Source organism: Polypterus senegalus, chromosome 3 (assembly GCF_016835505.1).
Source record: "Polypterus senegalus isolate Bchr_013 chromosome 3, ASM1683550v1, whole genome shotgun sequence".
Classification (NCBI taxonomy): domain Eukaryota; kingdom Metazoa; phylum Chordata; class Cladistia; order Polypteriformes; family Polypteridae; genus Polypterus; species Polypterus senegalus.
This window is the reverse complement of record NC_053156.1, coordinates 88,839,422-88,866,899: the sequence shown is the minus strand read 5'-3', so window position 1 is coordinate 88,866,899 and position 27,478 is coordinate 88,839,422. Positions and strand designations below refer to the sequence as shown.

At 38.3% G+C, this 27,478-nt stretch overlaps 1 protein-coding gene across 1 annotated transcript in view; it reads right to left on the bottom strand.

The window, feature by feature from the left end:
* Positions 1-27,478, bottom strand: part of me1 (malic enzyme 1, NADP(+)-dependent, cytosolic) — a 660,804-nt gene that overhangs the window by 5,543 nt on the left and 627,783 nt on the right. The window contains exons 12-13 of the mRNA XM_039747586.1: positions 23,403-23,576; positions 2,670-2,768 (exon numbers count right to left, since the gene is read on the bottom strand). Coding sequence (XP_039603520.1) covers positions 2,670-2,768; positions 23,403-23,576 — 273 coding nt within the window. The remainder of the gene's footprint in view (positions 1-2,669; positions 2,769-23,402; positions 23,577-27,478) is intronic.

Sequence of the window (27,478 nt, the reverse complement as noted above, 5' to 3'; positions counted from 1 at the left end):
GCACTCTTGGGGTAATTTTGGTCGGCCGGCCACTCCTGGAAAGATTCACCACTGTTCCATGTTTTTGCCATTTGTGGATAATGACTCTCACTGTGGTTCGCTGGAGTCCCAAAGCTTTAGAAATGGCTTTATAACCTTTACCAGACTGATAGATCTCAATTACTTCTGTTCTCATTTGTTCCTGAATTTCTTTAGATCTTGGCATGATGTCTAGCTTTTGAGGTGCTTTTGGTCTACTTCTCTGTGTCAGGCAGCTCCTATTTAAGTGATTTCTTGATTGAAACAGGTGTGGCAGTAATCAGGCCTGGGGGTAGCTACGGAAATTGAACTCAGGTGATTTTTTTTTTCCCTAAATAATAAAAACCATCATTTAAAAACTGCATTTTGTGTTTACTTGTGTTATATTTGACTAATGGTTAAATGTGTTTGATGATCAGAAACATTTTGTGTGACAAACATGCAAAAGAATAAGAAATCAGGAAGGGGGCAAATAGTTTTTCACACCACTGTATAAGCATCAGCTAGACACGAATATAGTATAGACACGCTGATGAGCCGTGTTCTGATTATTAGTTTAATATAATTACGCTGTGAAAATCAGAACCAGTGTAGTGTACAAGTGATAGGTTGGGATGTTTTCAGTGCAGAGCAAGAACGCATTTGGATTGATAACGAAACAAAATTATAAATTGTAAATTAGTTGTTTATCTTCCTAGAAATTATAAGTGTAATGTTTGGTTATTTTTGTAAAAGGGGCATCCCAACTGGGCATTTATGGCCGGCCAGTCATCCCGGAAAATGCCCCCAGGCCGCCAGGTGGAGCCCTCCCTGCAGCATGGAGGTGCCCTGAATGCCAATAGGGAATTATGGACAATGGAGTTTTCATCCACAGACCTGCTGGATACCACATGAGCCCCTAGAGGACGCTGCAGGGAGGCCCAAGGACTGTTACGTGCCCTATAATCCGGAAGTACGTCTTAGTCACAGCGACAGGAGGAATGACGTACTTCCGGAATGAAGAAGAGGACTTTTGATCTGACCCGGAAGTGATAGGAAGTCACGTGGACTGTGGGATCGGAAACACTTCCAGGTCAGAGCATATAAAAGACTGTGGGAGATCCCAGACGGGTGAGCTGAGCTGGGTGGCAGGGTGGCAATGCATCTGGGAGTGGAGGAGTGTGTATTATTGATTATTGTTTATTGGTTAATGAGTATTGTGGAGAGGAAGGTGGTTTGGGCACTTTATTGTCCTAATAAAACACATTTATTGGACTTTTACCTGGTGTATGACATTTGATCTGAGGGTTCAAGGGGACGACAGCGCCCCCTATCTGTCACAATGTATGTATATTGTGAGAGGTAGCTCGAACACCAACAGACGGACACCGGCAACTTCTTAAAACGCACGCATTTATTATAGACACGGTCCTCAAACACAGTGTCCCCGCACACACACAGATTCTGAACGTTGCCTTCTTCCACCTGACTCTGGCTCTCTGATCGCAGGAAGGTGGTCCCCTTTTAACCCCACCCGGACATGATCCAGGTGTCTCTGATGAACTTCCGGCCACACCAGGAACTGCCGCATGAGCACCTGGAAGCAATCCAGGTGACCCTGGAATTCCTCTTGCCAGCACTTGGTGTGGTGGAAGTGCTGGTTTCCTGGGCTCTAGGAAGCTCTGGGCCCCCCCCCTGGCGGTGGCCATGGGCCCCAATAGGGTTGAGCTTCCAAGCTCAGTTCCCGTGGTCCCCATACTAACCAGAGGGGCTGCCCCTCTCGTGGTCCAGTGAAGGTATAGTCCCTCTCCCGGTCCTTCCAGGCGTCCCTGCCCAGCTACCTGCCACAATATACTGTATATTTCTTCCCACATCCCAAAGATTTCTCATTGGATTTATTTGTAACTTTGTAATGGCCCAATGTGAGGGTGTGTTATTTTATGAACTATTCAGGGCTGTTTTTTACCTTCAAGTGCTGCAGAGATGGGCATGAGCTCCATATGACCTTTAACTGTGAAAGTAGGGTAGAAATGAGTGGATAGATGGATGGACTGAAATAGACAGAGTATTTTACTGTTCACCAGAAAGTCTAGATCAAACAACAAGAGATGTATTTCTGCAGATACAGTATATATGAAAAGAAATGATCTATGCTAAAAAACTTATGTGACTTGGAACAGTTATTGAAAAAAATGATACTGTGCCAGCCATCACTACTGGACATCATTCATCAGATCTGGACAGAAATACAGTAGCACTTGGACATCTGCTATGCTACAAATGAGGCTTACATTATAAACTAATAAGGCATGAAATGTGTACTATTTTCTGCATGCTTTCGTAATGGAAATTATATCATTTCATTCTGTATTTAAGATGATATGAATTCTCAAAAAAAAATTTTTTTGAATGAATACCCAGTATTTTTGTTTATGTAACACACAATAAAAACATTTAAACCATAAACAAATTAAATATACATTTGAGTTCTGCTAAATAGAACTGCTTAAGATTGTGCAATTCATTTTTTTTTAATTATGAAAATTTCAGCTATAAATAGATATGCAATGCAAATGGTACTTTTGCCAAGGCCGTACTTTACTATAAGTAGTAAATTGATTTTTCAAAAGTTATTAAATATACCAAAGAAGGCAACTTAGAAAAATAATTACCTTAACTGCCAGTCTGAGGGAAACTTCTCTGATTGTGTTCAGTGGTGGGTATAAGCGTCCTTCACTTAAATGTTCATCTTTGACCAGGTCAGCTATAGTCTTGTATGACAGAAATATAAATATAAAAAAAAGAACATTTTGCTGTTTATGTTCATTCCTTTTTCTCTTTTATGACAATAAGTATCATTATAACAAAGAATAGCCTTTAATTCTTTTGCACTGACAAAGATGGGAAATATAGACTTTCTTTGCTTGTTTCACTTTCTTCACAGTTCTAAAGTAATTTGCATTTATGACACAATTATTTGCACTTCCCCACATGCAACACCAATCAAGTGAAGTGATCTGCCTACAGTGACACACTGACCTTGCTGCTTTCTGCTTTATTGCACAACTCCAATATATGGACACTGGTTTGAAATGATGACTGTTCAGCCTGAGGTTAAGTCTTGCCCTACCTTGTATTTATTAAATGTGGATTTGTTCCTAAATATCATTTGATGGTAAAGTCAGATACAAGAGGAAAAGATTGGCTTTGTTCTCTGCAAGCTGCCCGAGGCTGATGGCAGTGAAGTTTTCCTTTTACATCCCTTTTTAAATGGTTTTATTCTTGAGAAACCATGACTGGAGGAGCTTTGTCATCTCTGAATTCTGAATCTTTTAAACACATATTAATTATCCTTTATAGAATATACTTTTTGAACTGATATATGCATACAAAATGTAAACATTAGCAACCCAAACTGAGATCTCCCATAATGTCAGCCTTGATTTTGGTGCAGCATATGACTTTAACGATGGCTTATAAATAAGAAAATGTAAAACGGCAAGAAGGTCAGTAATGTAAAGATAATAAACTGACATTTTCTAGTAGACAGCAACTATAAATAGTCCTGTCTGGGACAATGCAGAGGATCAATCATTTGATAAATAAAAATATTTCTTTATTTAAAAAGTACCTCAAAGAAAGAAGGAAAAAGAAAATCATCATTGCATATGTTATATTTAAGAGCAGACATAGTTAGCAAATTCAAGCAGACATACAATGGGCAGAATATTAAAAAGATGTGGAAAAAACAGGTTAAGAATATAGCAAACAGTAACCATGCTAGGGTTTGAATGAATTCTTCTGGACCAGTGCCAGCCACCACATTAAAGTGCCTTATACTTCTAAGTACTTTTTATTTACAAATAGTCTGCAAATGAAGATTTACAAAAAATATTTGAAATTGTCTATGACAAACGATGTAAAGTATTTTCAGTCATCTAGTGTAAGCATCATGACAATTCAGGGTCAAGAAAGATCTTGGAAAGAGAGGTCAAATTAATTAATGGATGGCGGTAACAGAGGTGTAAACATTTTTACGAAAAATATAATGTAATTTAAAGTATATTCCTGCATTTAAATTAAGGCCTAGCAACCTCACAATACACAGTCTCTGAGAAGTAGCAGTTTTATAACTAAACCATTATAAACAAGAAAATAATCACGGTATTTAATGTTATTTGATTGTATAGAAAGCTGCACTTAGAAGCACAAAGATGGAAATTCTTTATGATTTCCTACAGATTCAAATGTGAAATATCATTTGATTGTATGATATCTTCTATTATAAGGTTCTTTTTCTCCACATATTTGGTCACATACATTTGGCCATCACCATGCCTTTGTGCACACTTTCCATGTGTTTGTATTTGGTTATGGCTTTTGGTTTGTTCAACATTTTATAGCGCCTTTATGCTTGTTTTTTAAGGTTATTTTATCCCTGGACTATTTTTTGCATTCTCAAGTTCTACTTAACCTATTTTTAACTTGATTTTATGACATTAGCTTTTGATCTATTGCTTGAATTACTGTATATATGTATACTCAAGGACACTGGTGGAAATTAAAGAGAAATGCATTCAAGATCAAATCTTTGATTTAATCAAATTCGATTTAATCAAATGAAGGGTTTTAACAACTTGACTATTGGCTAACCAAACAGTATTAATGGACTAGATGGCCTCCCCTTATTTGTTGAACTTGCGCTTATGATGACTTTTTGTTTGGTTAGCATTCTGTAAATTTAACTCCTCATCTAACCAATCTGTGTTTGTAGTTACACCAGTTTTCGTAGCTGCATCTTTTCCTCTTGTCTAGCTCTTATTTTTGACCTATTGACTTTACCTGTTTTAGGGAAACAATATTTTCATATCCTTTAAAATCTCTTGTTCGTACCTTTGTTGTGTCTAATATTGTCCTATTAAAAAACATCTTACATGCCCACCTACCCCAAAACCTAAGTCGACAGAAAATGTGGGCACACAGCTTGAGACGGTTGATGATCGGACTGTATGATGATTTGACATATAGCTAATAATTAACCACAGTGCATATCAAAAGTGAGTAAGTAAAATTGAAACAAGTCATGACAGATCTTTTTTTTTAATTTTAGAAATTTGTACCCAGTAGTATATAATGGAAAAACAAAGATATATCTCTCTGAAAAATAGAAATAATAAAAGAAACTCGCAATGCCTTGGTTGTATAAGAGTATACACCCTGTAACAGTGTTCCGACTTAACTAATCACATTCCAAATCACATACTGTACAGTGGTAATCTGCCTTTACCTGACATTAACTGAAGTGATTCTGATTAGCACTAAATCTAATCCTTGCTCCTGCAGAATTCCCTGAAAATTTCTTATTTGCATAGTGCAGAGATAACCATGGTCGACAAGATGCTAACAAAAGATCTATAGGCTCTCATTGTTAAGCGGTACACATCACAAGATGGATAGGAAAGAGTTTAAGAGGGCATTACATGTATCATATGTGTCCTACACTGCCTCTGCAACCAAATTCAAGGTTAGAGTTTCATAGAGCTGTTTAGCAGTTACTGCCAATATGCACACACATTCTTGTCATTCTGCTCTAGTCAAAGTCAGTAAATGAAAATGCCAGTGAGGAAGCAACATGGAAAAATCCCTCCATGGTAAAACTGCTCCTTCTTATTGTGTGATACTTAGCAGTTTGCAAGAATGTTCAAATCGGGACACCAATTGTATTGTATTATTTTGTATTGTGTAATGTATTATTAAGACATATTGTAAAGAAAAAATTGCATTTAATAGCATTAAATATTGAAATGAATGACATGTTTTAGGTTTTAAACTAATGGCTTTCATTTAAATGACTAAGTACTTTTACAATGCAAAAATTATTTCTACAGATCAGTTACATACATTTTTAAGTGCCTTCAATACGCCTTCACTTACTTTGATCTTGGGAGTCTCAGGAAAGCCCATTTTCAGCCTTCTCAGTTTCAATTGTATTGACATTTATGGTACTCATACCTAGAATGATTTTTAAATTATGGCTGACATAGGACATCAGATTGTTACAGAGTTGCTGAGGTCAGGGGTGTCAAAATCAAAGCCCATTGTCCAAATTTGGTCCATGGGTCATTTCAAAGCAGCCAGCTTCATCAATATTTAAAAAAATTTACATACAGACTTTAAAGACCGTTAGTTTTCTTAAGACTTTCTTTAATGTTTGTTCCATATATAGTTTGTATCCATGTAACATTTAGCTGGATTTCATTTACACCATCTCTTGATTGCCTGGATTGCGGCCACTACCATGGGATAACACTGCCCTCGGTGCCAGGTAAGGTCCTTGCTAGGGTCATCCTCAATAGCATCCGTGACCACTTGCTCACCTACCAGTGATTGGAGCAGTCTGGTTTTACACCTAAGAAGTCTACCATCTACCACATCCTGGCACTGTGGGTTCTTATGGAGCTGAATCGCAAATATCGGCAGAGTTTTTCTGCAGCCTTTGTTGATTTACATAGAGCGTTTGAATCAGTTGATAGAGCTGCCCTGTGGGACCCCCTCAAAGTTGCTGGATATCATAGCCAGCCTGTACACTGGTACTGTGAGTGCTGTGCAGAGTTAAGGCAGAACATCTGCGTTTTTCCCTCTTGCTCCTACTCTTGGGGTTCATCAGGGTTTCCCTCTTGCTCCTACTCTAATCAATGCTTGCATGGACTGGGTGTTGGGCAAGGTCTTGGGGTCCAGTGGCAGTGGGGCAGCTGTTGATGAAGAAAGATTCACTGATCTTGACTTTGCTGATGATGCTGCGATCTTCACAGAGTCAATGGAGGCTCTGATCTGGGCTCTCGAGTGACTGAGCGATGAGTCTGAGTGTCTGGGTTTGCATGCATCCTGGATAAAGGCTTTTAATAACCTCTTGGGCACAGCCGGTCAACCTTGTTGAGAGGTTTACTTACCTTGGCAGCATCATTCATGTCTCTGGTGACTCGTCCTGTGAAGTCAGTAGACAGATTGGGAGAGCATGAAAGGTTTCGAGGTTACTGGAAAGGTGTGTGTGGCGCTCCTGATATCTATGCAGAAGGATGAAGGTCCAAGTCTTTAGAATCCTGGCGCTTCCTGTCTTGCTATATGGTTGCGAGACATGGACGCTATCCAGTGACCTGAGACAAAGCCTGGACCCCTTCGGTACTATGTCTCTTCAGAGAATGCTTGGGTACCGCTGGTTTGACTTTGTGTTGCTCATGGAGTCCCAAATGAGGCACATTACCGGCATTGTGAATGAGCGTCAGTTATGTGGCACGATTCCCCAAGGGTGATCCGGCTCATAGAATACTCATTGTTGAGGACCCAAGTGGCTGGACAAGGCTAAGGGGACACTCACTTAACACCTGACTGTGACAGATAGATGGTAATTTCCAGGAGGTGGGACTGGACCATGCGTCTTCCTGGGTGGTTGCCAATCAGGATCCCAAGCTGTTTTGTATCTCCATTGTTCACATCCATTTATCTACACAGGACACCACACCACTAGCACTAATATGTAGTTACAGTGGCGACTGGCTGTTCATAATGACCCAACAAGAAAAAAGTCAAAAGAGGCCACACTGCCTTAAAGAACTTTAGTGATTTAGCTCAAGACCAAAGATGTTACAGTGTGATGTTAATGACTTCATACACACACACTCTCCATTGTTGCCACTCAGCTCATTTTTTAAGCCACATAGGTGTCAGGGTTGGCCACCCTTCCGTGGTATACCTGACTACTGCCACAGCCTTATTTGATTCTTTTATCTTTGCAGATAAAACATGATTGTTATATATGGATAGAAAAAGTATTTGCATATCCACTCATGTTAAATGTGATTGCTGTCTGTTTCTGACCAGCTCTGAATGTGGTCAGTGTGAGCCATCACCAGTGCATTCACAACCAGTGAAGAGCCATCTGATTATGATGCATGTTAATGTTGGTGTAAATGGATGTCCTTTGTTTTAACTATTAATTCTCACCCATGTCCAAACTTTTCTGCTGATGTAAGAGGGAATACATTTTCAAGAGAGATGTCAGGCAAAATATACAATTGTGGTGAGCAGAGAAATAACTATGTCTCATTTTGTAAGGAAAATGTGTCAGTAATCATTTGTTTGTTTTCTCTTTGTTATTATTGGTTATTGCATGCGGGTTAATTGGCAAAAATGTCAAATTTGTCAATTTAAAATTAAATATACAACATGATAAAGTGTGCAGGAAGTGAAAGGGTCTGAATCCATTGTAAGCCTGCTAAGGATGAAAAAGGCACAAACAATTCCTGGCCCAGAACATGAGAAATTACATTTTACAAAATCTTATTCAGGCACAATAAACAGAAAATGTATATAAGTTGTTACTGTAAAATAGATATTCAGAAATCAGTTTAATAAAATATAAAAGATGGTATTCATATTCATTAAAAATGAAAATCACATTGCAGGTCTCATCATTCATAATTTGTTTCCTGCGCAGTATATAGAACATCGAATGGAGAAGTCAATCTCTCATACACCTCAAAAGCTTGAGATAATGTAAATTAAAATATTTTATTTGCAATCTATAAACTTGTATTACCTGAATATAAAGGAGATGTGGCTGACCCAACCACTGTCATATAAGAATGCTAATGAGCATAGAATGGTTTTAACTCCCCAAAATGTAATTACAGACAGTTCTAACTAAAAACTTCTCAAAAGTCAATGAAAAAGTCCTTCCATTTTGACTATTAAAAATGGAAATACAGATATTTGCTATTTGAATTTTGTCTGGTGAAAATGCACATGTGGTTATTTAAAACACACATTTGCATAAGATATTTAAATATTTAATCAGTTTGTATTCTGCATTAATGAGTTTTTTTAAGTTACATTTATCTTGTCTAAAAGATAGTGTGTTGCCTTTATGGAATTTAAATGATTATTAACACTTTAAAGCTGGTACATGCTATATTTTGATGAATTCTGTCTGCACTTTGAAATAAACACATTTTTGCTTTCTAGGTAAAACTAAATAACTGTGAAAGAAACGTCTGTATTTACAGAGTTTGGGAATGACTAAGGTGCCCAGATAGCAGAAGTGTCTGTTTATTGCTCATTGTCCTTATGAAAGAAAATAACATAATTGCATGTTCTCTATCAGAGGCAGACACATGGACAGAAAACAAATAAAGCAAGTGGTTGTTCTAAAATACAAAACAGTTTTTCATGTTTACAGTACTTATAATCAAGATATTGCAAGATAGAAACAAGTGAGACATACAGTTATTGAAAGAAATTAAATGCCTAGCTAAATAGGGCAATCAGATACTTCTTTATTCTTTAAATTTAAATATTCTTTAAATATTATTTTTAGATGTTTTTGCACTGTATGTTTATTTATCTTCAAAGCAATATTTCTAGATTTTGGTTATGTTTTTTTACTGTTTTGAACCCATCATCCCACTGATAATTTCTGGTTGGAGATTGAGGTGTGGTTATCTTTAATCTCCCATTAATTGAAATGTTGGAAAAATACAATAATTTTATTTTTTTTTTGGTTGTCTCGCAGGAAAACGCTGACCATTTCTGTAACAAAAACCATGTAGCGGTCTGTGAAATCAAATTAATAGCATTAAATAAAACATGAATAACCACTAAGAATTCAGTATGAGGTTACTTCAAGAAGCCCAGATACCACACTGTGACAGCTGCCTTTCTTTTAGTCATTGCAGCTGCAAAATACATTTCATAGTATACATTTAATTTAAATTTTACAATATTTGTCATATCACATGAATATCAAAAATTTGATTTCTTTTTCTAGATTATTTTTAAATGTATACTGTAATTATGTTATCTAACATGTCTGGTAAATGCTAATATAATGTTACAGCCATACTAAGTGTGCTTTTAATAGTAGCAGGCGTATTTTTGACCTTATCTTCCTCAAGATGCAATCCTCTTTCATCAACCTAGTGGCATAAGAACCCAGTTTCCTTTCATAGGAAATTGCATTGATTTAATTTTAACCTCAGACACAATGTTCACACCTATGTCATATAATCTACAAGCTTTTCAAATATGCATTATTCTTCATTATACCCTTACAGTATCAAGTAAATGTAGTACTGTACTACACATATTTATACTTGTAATAGAGACTGTTAAAATGATATATCTGCCTAAAATCAACAGTTTTTTCAGAATGTTTCCAATATAGCTAACTTGCTTTAATTCATTTGATTCTCTATTAACAATCTAACAAAAGGTGAAGTACACTACTCAAAGAAATAAATGATTTATATACCAGTTATGAAGAAGATACACAAACTCATTGATTATCTCTACAACCCTTTTCTAAATTCTGTGTATTATATCTTGCTTATCATGGCATCTGAGAGTTGCACCATGTTGCATGCTGCTCAGAAATACAAGTAACAATTTTCACTATATTCTGTATGTATGAAAACACAAGCTGTTACTAAAATGTATTGTTTTGCTCTTTAAAATGTCATAGGGTTTAATGCTAACCTTAATGGTTATCTGTTTGAAAGAGATCAACACTATATTTATTAATCCTCAGCTACTGTCACATTTTCATATATGTGACTCTTATCTAATTTGGAGTTATCCTATCTCTTGAAGAGCTTAGGAAAATATCCTCTAATGTAGTACATGGCTATGACATGAAAATAATATTAAAGTGTAATCCTCACAAATCCTAACAGAGCCATTTGATTTCTGGTATTGTACCATGGTAAAACCCTACTGTGAATTTAAAATACTTTCTATATTTTGCATAAATAAATTACATTGTTTTTATACAGTAGCTTAGGTTTAGCATTGTTCTTTGTCAGAATGGTAGCAAAAAGAATTGATTGATTGATGTTAATTAATTATTTAATTATTGACTTTGCCTTTGGCAGTGCCATTAATTAATTGGACGCTTCGCTTTAAGCACTTTGAGCTACTGTTTGTATGAAAATGTGCTATATAAATAAATGTTGTTGTTGTTGTTGTTCGGTAAAGTCCCTGCAAGTAGGCCCTCCAACCTGCAGGGAAAAACTTGGGGGCTGGTGGCAGAATTGGCACTCCAGCCACCTTAAAAAAAACCTCACACTGTTCCACTCCATCTGAACTAGTGTGGTGCTGAGGTATCACCCGATGCATGGCTGCACTTGGGTCCTAATCTGGATCCAGAGTTGGTTTGTCGTGTGGTGGGTGCTGCAATGCACTGTATCAGTGCGTGTTCCTAACCTTCGGTAAAGTATCAATCTCAATGAAGCACACTCATTTCAAGAAACAGAATAGTGCAATTCATTGATATATCCAAGGATTATAGAAAGTGGTAACTATTTATATAGCAACATAACCTAAGACAAACAAGGTTGACAAACTAACACCGAAGAGGATGGTTGTTCTAAGTGTTGTTTTCAGGTTTTTTATTGTCTTTTACTTTTTGGAATTCAGTAGCCTGGCTAAAGCCAGACATACTGTATACAACCACAAGTGATTTTTTCTCAAAACTGAGTGGGAACAAGTAGACATCTCACTGAGTGTCACATTTCCAAACCAATCGAACACCTCAAGGCAAGGGAGGTAATTTTGAACTGCAAAGAACAGAGGTGCTCTCATTTACCTGGTCTGACAGACAGCAAGCTTCTGTTTATGATTAACCCTTCTACAGTCAAAAAGTTTCCTAAAAAAACCCTATTAGACATATAAATATGTGTCACCTGTACAGAGAACACCTGCACATTTCAAAAATGAAGACAACCTGAAGTAAGGGCAGAATCTTTTTGTAGTATTAGATTATACATTGACTTTTGATTGGACCAGAGCACGAGTGAAAAATTGGAACAATACGTTGTGTGCTCTCTGTTGTTCAGCGTTACTACAATAGTGTAAGAGTCAATGTAAGCTTGAAAGAATTGTCAACAATATTCATTAAAATATGAACTGCAAAATATGCATTTGAAGGAAGCGGTGTGTCACACTTCGTCAAAAGGGCTGCTTTTAAGAGATCTGATAATGAAGAGCTGCAGGAGATGTACTGTAGATTTCAGTACTCAAAACACCAAAATCAGCAAATCTGCCTAAAGGCACCAGTAAAGTACAGACAAGGCTGCACAACATCTACATACTGACTGCACGTCAAAACACATAACTAAAGAAATTTAGCATTACTGTCTAATTGAAAATTCAAACATTCCTTGACAAAATAAATGCAGCACTTTAACATGTTGTATGCCCATAGACCACAATGCTTATCTAAAGCCTATTTTCTGTTGTTATGTCCTATAGTGATACAATGGTTAAGATGACAGAAAGATATTGTAGCGGTCAGAGAGCAGCACTTCTTAGATGTGTGGAGCCATGTAGCTGTGGTGGTCTGTGTGTGTCTGTCTGTTTGTCTGTCCCCGCTGTCACAGCACTAATTACGATGTACAAGTTAATCATTAAGCTACATCACCTTGTACTACAAAGGTTCTGAATAGATAACAGTAATTTTAGCCTTTTGTTTTCTCTCAGCGTCAAGTCTTTTTGTTCAGTATCTTTTGCTCACTCCCTGAAATCCCAGCAGTGATTTAAAATGCACAGACTAGAGAAATTGGGGTGGATGTTTAATGAATAAGCCCTGTGGGTGTAGCCTTTGCAGTGCAAGATTTTACTGCTAATCACTACACACTTTTTAATGGGTTGTTCTCATTTGAATCACATCTGGCCCTACGAGACTAGAATTTCAGAGTGACATCTCAGTCGCCTCTATCTAATTCTTGGCCTTAAGTGAGGTGTGACATTATTCTTCGATTCAAGGCTTTTTCTTCCAGTTACTTAAAACCTTGTAAAAGCTAGAGGTTTATCTGATATAATTATGACACAATAACAATAAAACACAAGGAAATAGATCTGTAGCTGTCTATTTACTAGATACTTAGAGTTCTAATTTATCTTGGCACTGATAAGTAGTTTTACGATATTATGGTGTTAATGACGATATCCATTGTTGTGCGGTTCTCATTGGCTCCAGTAGGATCTGTATTAAAAAAGATAAACTGCAGTGATTTGATACTGTTAGAACAAAATTATTTGAAGGAAATTCCAGTATAATGAATAAGATTTCATTTGTTTTTTTGTAGAGATTTAAAAGGGTTTCCAGATGGAGCATGTGTTGCTATTCAGATCACTAGATAATTAGCAAGGAGATCAGATATATATTTGGCGTTTCTCTGTCCATTGTAAGCTTCCTGCAGTTAGTAGGAATTTATGCCTGGTTTACTTATGCCTTTTGAGCACTGATTGTTTTTTTCAATCAGATGTTTAGACCATGTAGTATACAGGGAGGGTTCACATGATAGAGATTCATTTAATTTCCAAAGTAGTCCTGGAAAAAAAAAATCTCAAGAAAGGTGTGTAAGTACAAAACAGACCTAAAACACCAAGTGTGTCTCAAAACATAAAATGGTCAGGTCCCTGAAACTTTAAAGCAGGTCTAAGCCTTATGCTTGCAAGAAGGCCCAGGCCTATAAATTCCAGTGGGGGAAGGGAACTTTAAACACCTCTGGGCCAAAGAACGAACTAATAATTTCAATATACATTTTATTAAATTAAAGAAGTGGTAAAAAACAAGGCACTAATCAGTCCTCAAATGTACAGAGAAACAAGAATTTAAAAAATTACAAAAACTTCCAAAACCAACAAAATGAAAAAAATTCATAACCAAAATCACCAGAAAAAGTTAAAACAACTAAAGCTTACAAAATTTGAAAAAAACAAATGGAGCCAAACAACATAACAGTACTGACTTGAGGCATCTCTAGCCTTTAAAGTACAGTTAGACCTCCAGTGCGAGGGGGACAAATAACAAAGACATTAATGTGTTTATCAAGTACACAATAATTAATAAACAGCACAATGCTAATTAAGTAATTAAACAATACGGAAAGAAAAAAATCATTAACAGCAAATAAAAAATACAAAATAAACAAATAAAAATGAGTGAGGCCATATTACCGTAGATCCCGGAATATAAGCCAACTCGGTATATAAGCCAACCCCCTTTTCTACCTACTAAATTACATGCATTTGCCGATGACCGGTATTTAAGCCGACCCCCTTCTCCAAGCAAAATTTTCTAAATTTCCTTAAAAAGTGTCTCTTCAGGTATATCATGTTTATCGGCGAGAATTTGAGACTGCTGGCATTTTTGATGGAAACCAGGAAGTGATTGCGGAGAAGTTTGGTAAAATGAAACCTTTGTGTTAAAACTATATATGCAAATATGGTACATCGGCAGGTGGATTTCCGGAGACTTGTTATAAATTTGATCAACTTAAATACGCAATACAGTGGACCCTTGACTTACAAACTTAATTTGTTCGCGAGGGCTGGTTGTAACTCAAGTTGGTTGTAAGTCAAGACTATTTTTCCCATAAGAAATAATGGAAATACCCACAATGCGTTCCGAACCTCCCACTGCAACACTTACTTAACCTTTTCATAATAAAAAAGGGTTGTATAATGTGCATAATTTACCAAAACACCAATAATTTTTCTAATGTACTAACCAAAAAGTTATAAAAAGTGCCTAGCCTATCAGAAGTAGGCTAGATTATTCTAGGAGCATGGCGGCGTGCATGGTCGCAACGGCTCAGGGCTCTCCTTTTCAGTGCACTTTTTTGTTGTTTTTGTACTTTTTTTTTTGCTTGTTTGTGCACAATCAGTTCGGCGAACATCCGCTACACCCGTCAGAACCTTATAGACATCGGTGTCCAGAGCCAGACATCTGTTTCGAGTGTTTTTCATCACACGCACAACATCCCAGACAACACAGCGAGACCAGCGAGCTCTCCATGGATTGTTGTTAGGTCTAGTAGACACAGACGGAGGAGGGAAATGAAGCAGAAGCGGAGCTGCAGATCCGGCGTTATGCTAAGGGTAAAGAAACAACCATACAAGCCCTATACAGAACTTTTTTTTTGCAACTTCTTTGCATCTTTTCGCACCATTTGTTTATTTGTTTATTCACCTTTTGTGTTCTACACATATGTCTGCACTGAAGGAGCTGCTTTTAATCTCATTGTACATGTGTATAGTGACAATAAAAGGCATTCTATTCTATTTTATTCTAGAAACAACAATTTCATACTGTGCTCACCATTTAATTTGACATCTTTAAGCTGCAGGAAGGGAGGAGGAGGAGAATGAAACGGAAGGTAGTTATTGTTTAGAAGGAGCCTCCTTATGCAAATCTTTTCTTTGTAAAATTGTCGAGATGGTGGATTTCGACAAGCTATAAATATTAGCGAGATCAGTCACACGAACAGCACTCTCATATTTCCACACAATTTCCATCTTCGTTTCGATTGTGATTGCTTTCTTTACCTTCGTTACTTTCTCTTCCTTCCTTAGCAATTATGTGTCTTGCTTGCATGGTCTTAGTGAATTATATATATAGGCAAATCACTGCAATGACCGAAATTACATCCACAAACACATGTATCTGGGCTCCGACTGACGCTTACTAACGCTCTCGGTTGTTTGTTTACAATCGTACAAGCGGATACACGTGACCGCATCGGGTCGTAACGCAAGATGTTGGTTGTAAATCGAAACAAAAATTTTTATTTCAAACTTCCTGATAATTTATTATAAATTTTATTAATAAAATCAACAATTAAAACACTTTTTTGAATACATTTTTTATTTAATTTAAAGTACCGGCATGCAAAATTACTACTTCATCTAAAAGATGGCGCTGTGGTTTCATCATTAATTACTTCCGTATTCATCTGCAAAACCGGCATTGCGCTGGAAATCTTGAATCTGAAACGATACTCGTTGTATAAGCCGACCCCCAAACTCCAAGCCAAAAATCTATGATGAAATGTTGGCTTATATTCCGGAATCTACAGTACATTTTTAAAATAACTCTTTTTTTGCATTCCCAGGTTATTTTGCCAGTAAGTGTTCAAGTTCATTTTACACTCCTAGAAGGTAGTGTGTCTGTATAACTTCACTAGGCATCAAATAGTTTCTTATTAAATAAAATATCACTCAAACCTGGTGACAGAGTGCAGTGAAATTAGATTTTGTATAAGGATCTGCCCAGTTAAGGTGTGAGCCAGAGTGTTTGTGGGCCTATAAACAACACGCCTGCTCAACGACCTGAGTTTACAGTGTCACAGACTGCAAAAGGCTCCTAGGGCATTTTCGAAAGAAGCAGAGAAGGCAAGATTCTGTATTTTAATTGAGTAGGAGGGACAAGGCTTGAGGAGCGAGTAACTTCTGAGGAAAGGTTAGCTGCAAGGGGTTTAGGGAGACACCCCTGTTTATTACCTTGCCATGAGAAGATGTTCTTGGATAAGGGGTGAAACATCAATGAATAGTGGTACCCAGCTGATGACCCTAGTAGCTAACCAAGCAGGCAATGGTGGAGGTGCATCAGGTGTAGAGAGACAAGCAGGAAAATATCCACCTGTATAAGTTTGTCACCATGCCTGTTTCAAAGTTAAATGGTACCCTTAAACCATTTAGTTTAAACATTGACTTATATGAACAATTTGTGGTCTCTCAGAGTTGCACCATACACAGCATTGTTTTCCTGTTCACTTCTCGCCATGTATGTGACCATTAGTATTTTTATTTTTAGGTTTTACCCAGCGTTGGTGGATGGCTTGTTGGCACAGTGTCATATCTTGATTTTATCTGTATAAAAATCTGTATAAAAATTGCACAATGTTTTTACTCAATATTCTCTAGCTATTCTGGTATTCCTCCTTTATTCTAAAGATAATGATTAGTTGATGTCTATAAATGTTCCTGGGGTAACAGGGTTATGTGCATGGTCATCCATCCAGGGTTGGTTCAAGGCTTGTGCCCATTGCTTCAAACATGAGCTTCCATAATTTGTGATACAACATTTTAGGCGTTATTCTTTGTTAATTAGTATTGTCTAATTTTTATATATTTTCTTTCTTCATCTTATAAAGCTACATCAATTGTGTGAAAACGTGCTATATAAATAAATGTTGTTGTAGGTTACGAGAAGGATAGTCCTCCCAACATTTTTCTCTTTAAAGCCACTTTTGTTTTTGACTGCCTTTCAAGTTCCCATTTCAGTATGCAGTATTTTACTGAAGTAGTGGCATTCTTACTCTTAAAACTATATACTGGCAACAGTAGGGCAACCACATCCTCTCTCTTTGAAATACTGGAATCGCCACCATTTTGTGAACCTCAAATTAGCCTCTATGTGCTCCAGAATATTGTGTACAGCACTAATGGGGAGTTGTACAGTTCTGACATTCTTTGACAATTGCCATGTCTGTGTGGTCTACAGTGCTTCTTGAAATGTAAAAATCAGGAAACCTTAGTTGTATTTGATGAGTTCTTATAAATTATATATTAAACTCTATAGAGATTTTTTGAATTAGCACAATAAAGGCATAAATAGTAACAAAAAACCTTCAATTAGCCAGCATATTTAACTGAAACAGAAGTCTATTTATAAGCAAGGTTTGAAATGAAAAATTATGGCCACGATGGCCCTCCAAGATGACAACCAAGCACCGTAGGACATGTACGTACAGTATTACTATGACAGAAGTGTCAAGTATGTAGGATATGTGGGTTTTGCCCTCTCGTACTGAACAGATTTTGTAATTGCTACATTTTAGTATAAGCTGATTAATAATCAAGCACAATGCCCACTTAGCCAAAGTCAAATATCTAAAGTACAGCTGTACTCATCCCTAAAGTGCTTGTCCCCTGCCTTTGACTCATAACTGTGAAAAAGTGTTAGGTCTAAATGCTAGACAGTTGAAAAATTGCATGTAGCAAAATGCTAAAAGAGGTACATGTTACTTTTATGAATCCTGAGGTTTAGCCATGCCTCTGAAGTATGGGTTATTAGAACATTAGAATATTAGAAAAGTATGATGTAAACAGGTCAAAAAGCTTACCAATCTTATTTACCTAGACTCTTTAAAACACTATTTAGTCCAATTTTGAAGGTCTCTAAATCCGTACAGTCTTAACATACCACTTGGTAATTTATTCCATGTGTCTACATTTCTTTGTATGAAGAAAAACTTTCTAAAATTTGTGCAAAAGTTGCCCTTAACAAGCTTCCAACTCGGTCCATGTGTTCTTGATGAATAATTTATTTTAAAATAACAGCAAGGACCTGCTAAACCATTTATCTTCATAATTTTAAAGACTTTAATCATGTCACCTCTTAATCTTCGTTTGCTTAAACTGAAAAGTTTCAATTCTTTATGCCTTTTCTCACTTGTCAGTCCAGGAATCAGCCTAATTGCTATCCTCTGGAGTAACAGTAAGCTTAGAGAAGAGCATTGATTTGTGTGTGTGTATGTGTGTGCGTATGTGCGCATGACTCCTCTACTACCTGATCTTGAACTGAGATCCTATACTAACACGTGTCTCGATTGGCATCAGATCACCAAAACTCTCAGGCATCCTTATCTTACAAAATGCAGCAATAAAAATATTAATGCTAAGTAAATTATGCAGCCAGACACTGCAAGGGAAATATTGTCAATTTTGCTGACAATACAGGTGCAGTAGGCCTGATCTGTAACAATAATGAGCAGGATTACCTGGATTGGACAGGCTCTCACACTAGCGTCACAACAACAGTCTACTCCCCGGCACTACCACCCACACAGAATTAACAGCACTCAGGTGGAGTGGGGTGAACATTTTAAAATACCTCAGTGTCCACATCACAGAGGACCTAACTTAGTCAAAGTACACTGAAACCTTGGTGAAGAAGGCATGGGAATGCATTAATATCACCTCAGAGATTTCAGGAACCTCTTCTATACATCTGCCATTGAAAGGGGAATGTCTCCTTCTGGTTTGGAAATAGCATGCTGCAGGATGACAAGGCTCTGCAAAGAATGGTGGAGTCAGCTGAACGCATCACTCGGTATGCACTCCCTAATTTCCAGGACATCTATATCAAGAGATGGTTGACAAGGGCAAAAAAAGTTATCCGTGACAACAGTCATCCCAAAAATAGCCTCTTTTTCTGTGCTGTGGTCAGGTAAATGGTACTGCTGCCTAATGTCCAGTTCAGAGAGACCAAGGAGGAACTGTACTTTTGCTTTGTTACGTTTCTGTCACCTGCATTAACATTACATTGATTTTTTAACTTCCTTAAATCTTTTATACCGTGAAGAGCAATTGCCATCTTGCGAGTTGTACTTTAACCAAGCTTTAAGGAAAAGGTGCCATACCATGCCATCTATTCCTTTGGAATAGTGTTTCTCATCACTGGTGGGTTGTGTGTTGGTATTGTTTATATTGGTAGTGGAGTTGCAAAGTGGGTTGTGATGACCTCCCCCAATGGATCATGAAGACACTTATATGTAAGGAAAGAGAAACACTTTGGATGATGCAGATAGGTAACGTAAAAATTAAAGCCATGGAATATTCTCAAATAACTCAAATAGATGGCCTGGCTTCAAATTCAGTCAGTATTTATACTGGAAAAATAATTAAAGCACCACTATTAAGGCAGGGAAGAGATTCAGCAAGGGTGCTTCCTGAAATCCAGTAGGAGAAACCTCTCATATAAAGTTTTTATCAAGTTATTTACTACAGATGCTGTAATACAGGTCAAGTCCCATTTTAGTGAATACCAGAGTAACAAAAGTTTCAGAATAACCAGACAAGTGTTCATACAACAACTTGTTTGACCAATTTTGCTTTAACGAAATGTAAAGATAATAATGTAATGCAAAAAATACTAAATCCCATGCCTACATTTTTTGCCGAGTCTCAAGAACCCTGCAACAGGTTGTCTCTTTCTTGTTAGACCAAAAGAAAGTAACAGTCTGTTGTGTATTGTGAAATTTCTGGTGTCGGTGTGACGATGTGGGTTCTGGCTCCACACTCCCTTTGCTATTGGACGACTCAACCCAACACCGTCGATAATGTTGCCGAGTGAGCTAGTCAATGGAGGCAATAATTGAGCATCTTAGCAAGGGAAGGTAAAAGTGCAGAAGTGCTTTTATTAAAACAGTCAACAAAAACAAAACAGTGTTCATAAAGTGCAGTTCATTCAAAGAGTCAATAAATAATCCATTAAACGAACGTGGGTAAAACCAATATATAGAAAAAACAATCCTTTAAAACGAGAGGTTAAAATCTTCTCCTGGAAGCAGTCTTTAAAACAAAAAAACAAATACGGTGCTCTTCTGTTAGCGTCTCACCTGCTTATCCCGTATGGGCCAAGCAGCAGGCAAGACGCTCTCTACAGCTGCCCTCCTCAAACACACGCAAGACTGGAGACCTCCCGATCCCTGGCTTCGGTTTGGCTCTCATCCCAGCCTCGAGACTTGGACTCCTTGGTCTCCAGGACGCTCACACCAAGGACTGCCACTCCAAGCCTCCCGACTTCCGCTGCCTTTCTGCGGCCTTCTGCGGCTCGTCGCTTTCACCTTGGTCACTCCCGCTACCTGCTCGCCAGCGGAGCGACATCAACCCCAACACGTGGGTGTCGGCCTAACCCCCAGCTTCCATGCAGCTGTCTACGAGCGCTCGATCGCACGCTCACCACACTCACGCACCGCCTGCTTCCTCTCCTGCTCCCGGTAACCTCCGTCCTCTCCGATCGTTCTTACACGAGCGTTTCTTTCTCCTCTCTTCCCGACGCTTTCTTTCTTCTTCCCCTAAAACCGACTCGCGCTTCTTTTAAAACGTGAGGGGCCATCACAGCTGCAGCATTAGCCACGGAGCAATCACGAATGTGGGCAGTTCCTCACCTGTGCACACGGTGAGAAACGCCCACATCGACGACTGCCCCGCTGCTCGCACAACAACGCCCCTCACGAAGCCGCCTCGGTGCGATGATTATTTATTTAAAATCAATGGCCTTTTCTCCACGAGCTGTGGACCCATAACACCACATTCCACCCCCCATAAAACTCCAGTTGCATGGGAAGGCTCCACTCCACTGCCAACCCAATGCAACTGGAGCTCAGGTCCACAGCTCGCCACTCTACACTGCACTAAAACAATAAAAGCACTAAAACAATCCCACTAAAACAAACCAACCCAAGCCCCCTTCATAAAACCAGGACATTAAAAGAATAAGAACCTTAAAAGACAAATAAAACCAGCAATAAATAAATGTACTTAAAAAGCTCAGTCCTTAAAATGTCCTCCTCCGGCTTGGGTACGTGGGTTCTTCAAAGTCAGTTACCAATCCCACTTGCTGCTCTGTCTCCTCTTCTGGCCTCCACTGCTAGCTCATCCCACGCTGTCACCAAATGTGACGATGTGGGTTCTGGCTCCACACTCCCTTTGCTATTGGAAGCACTCGAACCCAACACCGTCGATAATGTTGCCGAGTGAGCTAGTCAATGGAGGCAAATTACTGAGCAAGGGGAAGGTAGAAAGTGCAAAAGTGCTTTTATTTAAAACAGTCAACAAAAACAAAAACAGTGTTCATAAATAGTGCAGTTCTTCAAATTCATTAAATAAATAATCCATAAAAAGAACGTGGAGTAAAACCAATAAATAGAAAAACAATCCCTAAAACGAGAGGTTAAAATCTTTTTAGGAAGCAGTCTTAAAACCATCAACAAATACGGTGCTCTTCTGTTAGCGTCTCACCTGCTAGCTCATCCCACGCTGGGATATCCCACCGCTGCCACCAAATGTGACGATGTGGGTTCTGGCTCCACACTCCCTTTGCTATTGGAAGCACTCGAACCCAACACCGTCGATAATGTTGCCGAGTGAGCTAGTCAATGGAGGCAATAATTGAGCATCTTAGCAAGGGGAAGGTAAAAAGTGCAGAAGTGCTTTTATTAAAACAGTCAACAAAAACAAAAACAGTGTTCATAAAGTGCAGTTCATTCAAAGAGTCAATAAATAATCCATTAAACGAACGTGGGGTAAAACCAATATATAGAAAAAACAATCCTTTAAAACGAGGGTTAAAATCTTCTCCTGGAAGCAGTCTTTAAAACAAAAACAAATACGGTGCTCTTCTGTTAGCGTCTCACCTGCTTATCCCGTATGGGCCAAGCAGCAGGCAAGACGCTCTCTACAGCTGCCCTCCTCAAACACACGCAAGACTGGAGACCTCCCGATCCCTGGCTTCGGTTTGGCTCTCATCCCAGCCTCGAGACTTGGACTCCTTGGTCTCCAGGACGCTCACACCAAGGACTGCCACTCCAAGCCTCCCGACTTCCGCTGCCTTTCTGCGGCCTTCTGCGGCTCGTCGCTTTCACCTTGGTCACTCCCGCTACCTGCTCGCCAGCGGGAGCGACATCAACACAAACACGTGGGTGTCGGCCTAACACCCAGCTTCCATGCAGCTGTCCACGGCCGATCGCGCCACCACACTCCACGCACCGCCTGCTTCCTCTCCTGCTCCCGGTAACCTCCGTCCTCTCCTTTCCTTTTCCTCTCCGATCGTTCTTACACGAACGTTTCTTTCTCCTCTCTTCCCGAACGCTTCTTTCTTCTTCCCCTAAAACCGACTCGCTTCTTTTAAAAGCGTGAGGGGCCATCACAGCTGCAGCATTAGCCACGGAGCAATCACGAATGTGGGCAGTTCCTCACCTGTGCACACGGTGAGAAACGCCCACATCGACGACTGCCCCGCTGCTCACATAACAACGCCCCTCACGAAGCCGCCGGTGCGATGATTATTTATTTAAAATCAATGGCCTTTTCTCCACGAGCTGTGGACCCATAACACCACAGTCGGGCAGTCTCAGAAACAATGTAGGTGCGACATCATTCTAATAGCTGAATTCCGATTCGTTACGCGGTAAGCCTGATAGGTTTACTGTTTACCAGATGCAGTAGAGCAGCTATAGAGCTGTCCTTGCAGCGCTGCCATTAGAGATTTTTCCTATATTCATTATAATGAAATTTTCATTATAAAAAAATATTTTTATGGTCCCATGAATTTCATTACAACAGGATGCTAGTAACGCTGAGAGAGAACATTATTGAAATGTTGCTTGTATGTTTCTTATTGAGTGAATGATCTGAGATGTTGCTATATATATATTATATGATGCTAATATCCTCATAGAAATGCACTATATACATGGCAAAATTTGTACTTCTGAAATCAGAATTTTTCACAACATGGAATGTTATTAGGAAAGTGAAAGAAGAACAAGCTCTGAGATTTCAGTGTGAATTTATGAATGGTTTTTCAATGGTCTTTCTTCAGTGTTTCTCCACTCATTTATTTGTTTAGTTGGCCCCAGCTGAGACTCCAGGCACCTTTGACACTCTACTGGGCTGAGTAAATATATCATAATAACTAGCTGTGATACCTTTAGATTTATTTTAAGTCTATCCATAATATTAATGCTGATGAAGATACTAATTTCTATTATTATGTTTACCTCAGCGGTAGTAAGAAAGATTTCATCACTGATGTGTTTGATTCCACAAGCAACAACACCAAGGGCAACTCCTGGGAAGACATAGGCATTGTTTCCTTGACCTGGGAAAAACTGACGACCATCGGGAAGGACAACAGGGTCAAAAGGACTTCCACTGGCAAAAATGCCACGGCCCTAAAAAAAAATAAAATAAAATAAAAATATACAAAGTGTCATTGAATGCTGGAGTTTATAAATAAAGAAAAAACAAAGTAACATTTACTGTCTAACTGGACACACTAGCTTTACAGGAAAAGCCATTAGGGAAAGTGAATTTTTCTTTTATTAACAGTACAGATTTAAATGAAAGAGGCTGACCACAAAGCTATAAAGAGATCCTCAGAAGTGGAAAGAGTTGACGGTATTGTGTGGCGTGTTTGGAACACGAGCTGCTGACATGGCAAACCCCCGAAGCAGCTGTTCCGCAGCAGCTGGATGCCATGGCTGTGCAGAAGGAGTGCATTTAGATGCAGTAAGTGGAAGTGCAATAACAAAAGCCATGGCAGCAGTATCGCACAGTTTTCTACAAGCCCAAAGGTCTTGTCACTATAAACACCGTATGAAACAATTGCAGTAATTAGGGAGAAATAGAAAAGGCTTGTTCAACAAGCACTTAAGGTAAGAAAAGTATTGCTTTTATTCATTTGTTGATATGAGCCATAAAAGGATATTTCAATGTCTCCAAGAATGTCCAGAAAATTAATTTAAAAGTAATTCAGTTATTCTTAACTGTGGACAGGCATAAATGTATTCTCGTGACTGAATGATATTTCCAGCAACTTATTCATCGCCCTTGATGACGGGCCATGATAATATCAAACAGGCCTGATTTGCAGGAAGTCATAGTCTTTATAGGAAGTCTTTATGTGTGAGAGTTGGCAAGCATTGAGCTTTCAGCTAGAAGTACAGTGCATACAGCGTCTGCAAACAGAGAAAAGAAAACCAGAGAAGAGCAATTGTTGCTTCAGTACAGTTGGGTGTCTCAATACCTTTTCTTTGACATACCATTATAGAGAAGAGAAAGAAAAAGCCATTTACTGGCTTCCAAAATGTGTTGAGCTTGTGATACATGGTGCAATAAGGAGTTTGAAGCTGCAAATAATTTGTGAGGGAATTGATCATCCCCTGTTATTCCAGCTGTGTAATCTGACATCCTCAAGGCCAGTAGATCAGCAACTGCAATTGTTAAGTCCGACCTACTCTCTGACTAGAAGGTGTGTAGTCTGACACAGGTAAGAGTTCATGGCCAATGTTATTATCACTGATCAACAAGCAACATGTTGCTATTCTGTGGTGTCATGACCAGCAAAGACAACTTCTTAGAAGCCCAAAAAGCTCTTTAGAAGTCTTTTGAATTTTCCCAACATTATGCTTTTTAAAAGGTTTAGTACTTATCCAGTGCCCTGGGTTTGAATGGTGTGGCTGGTTCTTCTTTGTGTATTTTGCACATTCATGTCTTAAGTGAATTTTCCCTCCCACATCCTTAAGGAGGTGCATGTTAGGTTAAATGACAATTGTAAAATTCACCAGTATGTATATGAGAGTGCCTTGTGATAGACTGTCGCTCTGTGTAGGATTGCTTCCTATCTGACACCTGATGCTACCAGAATAAGCTTTAGCCCCTGCCAACCCTCAATTTGATTAAGAAAGTTGGATAACATTTTCTTAATTACTGGAGAGTAATATAATAGGAGTATAAACATTTTTATTCAAATGTAGGCTGGGGCCTTTAACTGGGCGTACGTCTTGACTAATGGACTATTTCTCTGATGCTTGTGCTTTGCATTCCTTAACACTCTTTTCTGCATGTTATGAACAGAAAATGTAAAGTAAAGAAGGCAACTTAATCTGCAGGACAGTTTGTAGTGAAGTATTAACATGGGGTCAGCTGTAATCCCCTTGTAGTTTGTGCAGATCATACAAATTTGACAGGCTTGCATATTGTTAAACAAGGCAGTTGGACACTTTTCTTTAGTAGCTCCAGTGTAATCCTGGCTCAAAGAATGCCAAGAAAAATGTCTTATATGAAGAATTTAACCGCAAGTCACAGTGTTTGTTTTTGTAGTAGTGTGCTGGGGAAATGGAAATAGGGCAGGTGACAACAGCCTAAATAAACTGATCAGAAAAGCTAGTTCAGTCTTGGGAGTCACACTGAACTCACTGGAGGAATTGGACAACAGAGGAAGCTGCTGACTATCCTAGACAACAACATGGACGCCTTGTACACCTTTGGCTAAACCCAGGAGCACATTTAGCAACTGACTTGAGACAACTGCATTGCTCCTAGGAGTGCTATGTGTAGTTGTTTCTACCCTAAGCTATCAGGCTCTATAAAGAATCAACCCTTGGCCAAGGACATATTGTTGCCTGTATACTGAACTGCTCTAGCAGACATCTTAGCAGAAAATCACACCACACACAGTATACTGTGCCAATAACATCCTGTACTGTGAAATTGTAACTGAAGTATGTACAATTCTATTTATTTTACACCTACAGTACTCTATTAATGTTAATCTATTATGTTATATGTGTATTTATAATTTGTTAGCAAATATAAGATTATTATAATATCTTTTATATGTATGTTAGTGTCCTTATTATTTGCTGCTATAACCCTGTAATTTCCCATGGGATTAACAAAGTTTCTATCTATCTATCTATCTATCTATCTATCTATCTATCTATCTATCTATCTATCTATCACTATAAATATCTTGTTGTCAATATTTAACCTAACCTAACAGTACATTCCCCATTTCATGGTCTTTGGGGTGCCAGAGCCTAAACTACTAGCATCAGGCACAAGACATATACAAGCCCCACTCGTGCACATATCCAGACTGACACAGGACCAGCTAGTGAGCTTAACCTTGGACTCTGGCTCTGTAAAGCAGCAGCACTGACTATAGCACCACCTTGCTGTCCCACATATTTTTAAAGGAAAAAAATTCAAAATGCTTAGGCATTATATTTTGCGTGTCCAGTGGAAGATTTCCCTTACCACTTACTGAAAGTACAAAATGGCTATGATTTCACAGGGATGCCACTTAAGTGGATAGTTGTGCTTAGGAAATAGGCACATAAAATATACAGAGTTCTGCACTGGGTAAATCTATCAATTAAAAAATACATAAATAAAAAGGAACAGAATAAGAAATGATACAATCAGAGGTACAACAAAATTAGGACAGATATCTAAAATAATACAGCAAGTAGGCTGAAGTGGTATGGACATACAATGAAGAGACACAATGAATACAGTATGTGGACAAAAGAGTGATGAGAATGGAAGTAAAGGGGGAAAAGAAAGCGGTGGAGGCAGAAGCAGAGGTGGATGAATAAAGTAAAAGATTTGAAGGAAAATGGTGTGACTAGGGAGGAGGTGCAGGACCGAACTGGTTGGAGAGGGTTGATCAAAAAGCACCAACTCCGCATAGAAGTGATAAGGAGGAAGAGGAACAATAAAAATATCACAAATTCAGCTGGGTTTACTTCAGTTCCATGGAGCTAGAAAGTGAAGAAGAGAGATGGAAGAAGTGGGATCACTGCAATTTTGTAAGCTTCAGTCAAAAGGGGGGAGAAGTTATAATTGATAACCTTTGTGATGTGTATTTCTCCAGCTATCAAAATTAAATTTTTTTGAATCATTATTATTACAGCAGGCAAGTAGCTGAGCTACTACATACATGAAAATTTATCTCATGAAAGAAAAAAGGCAAATAATACAGATTCATTTTGTATCACGCATGCACTTGCCATGTGCTATCTTCATTGGAAGGTAAACTTGCGTCTCAATCACCACTTAGAGACTGAATAACAGCCTTTTAGACTTTTGAGCCAATAAGAGCATTTTTCTCCATAATGACAATATAAACTACAAAAGTTTATTTTGAAACAGCCTAAATTTTATTAATAAAAACAATATAAAATTCATGAAACCAAATTAATTTAGTGCAACCCTTGATTTTCACTTTAACATTTTGCAGATTATTATTCTTATTATTAATGTGTGTTCAATTAACTGTGTATGTAGC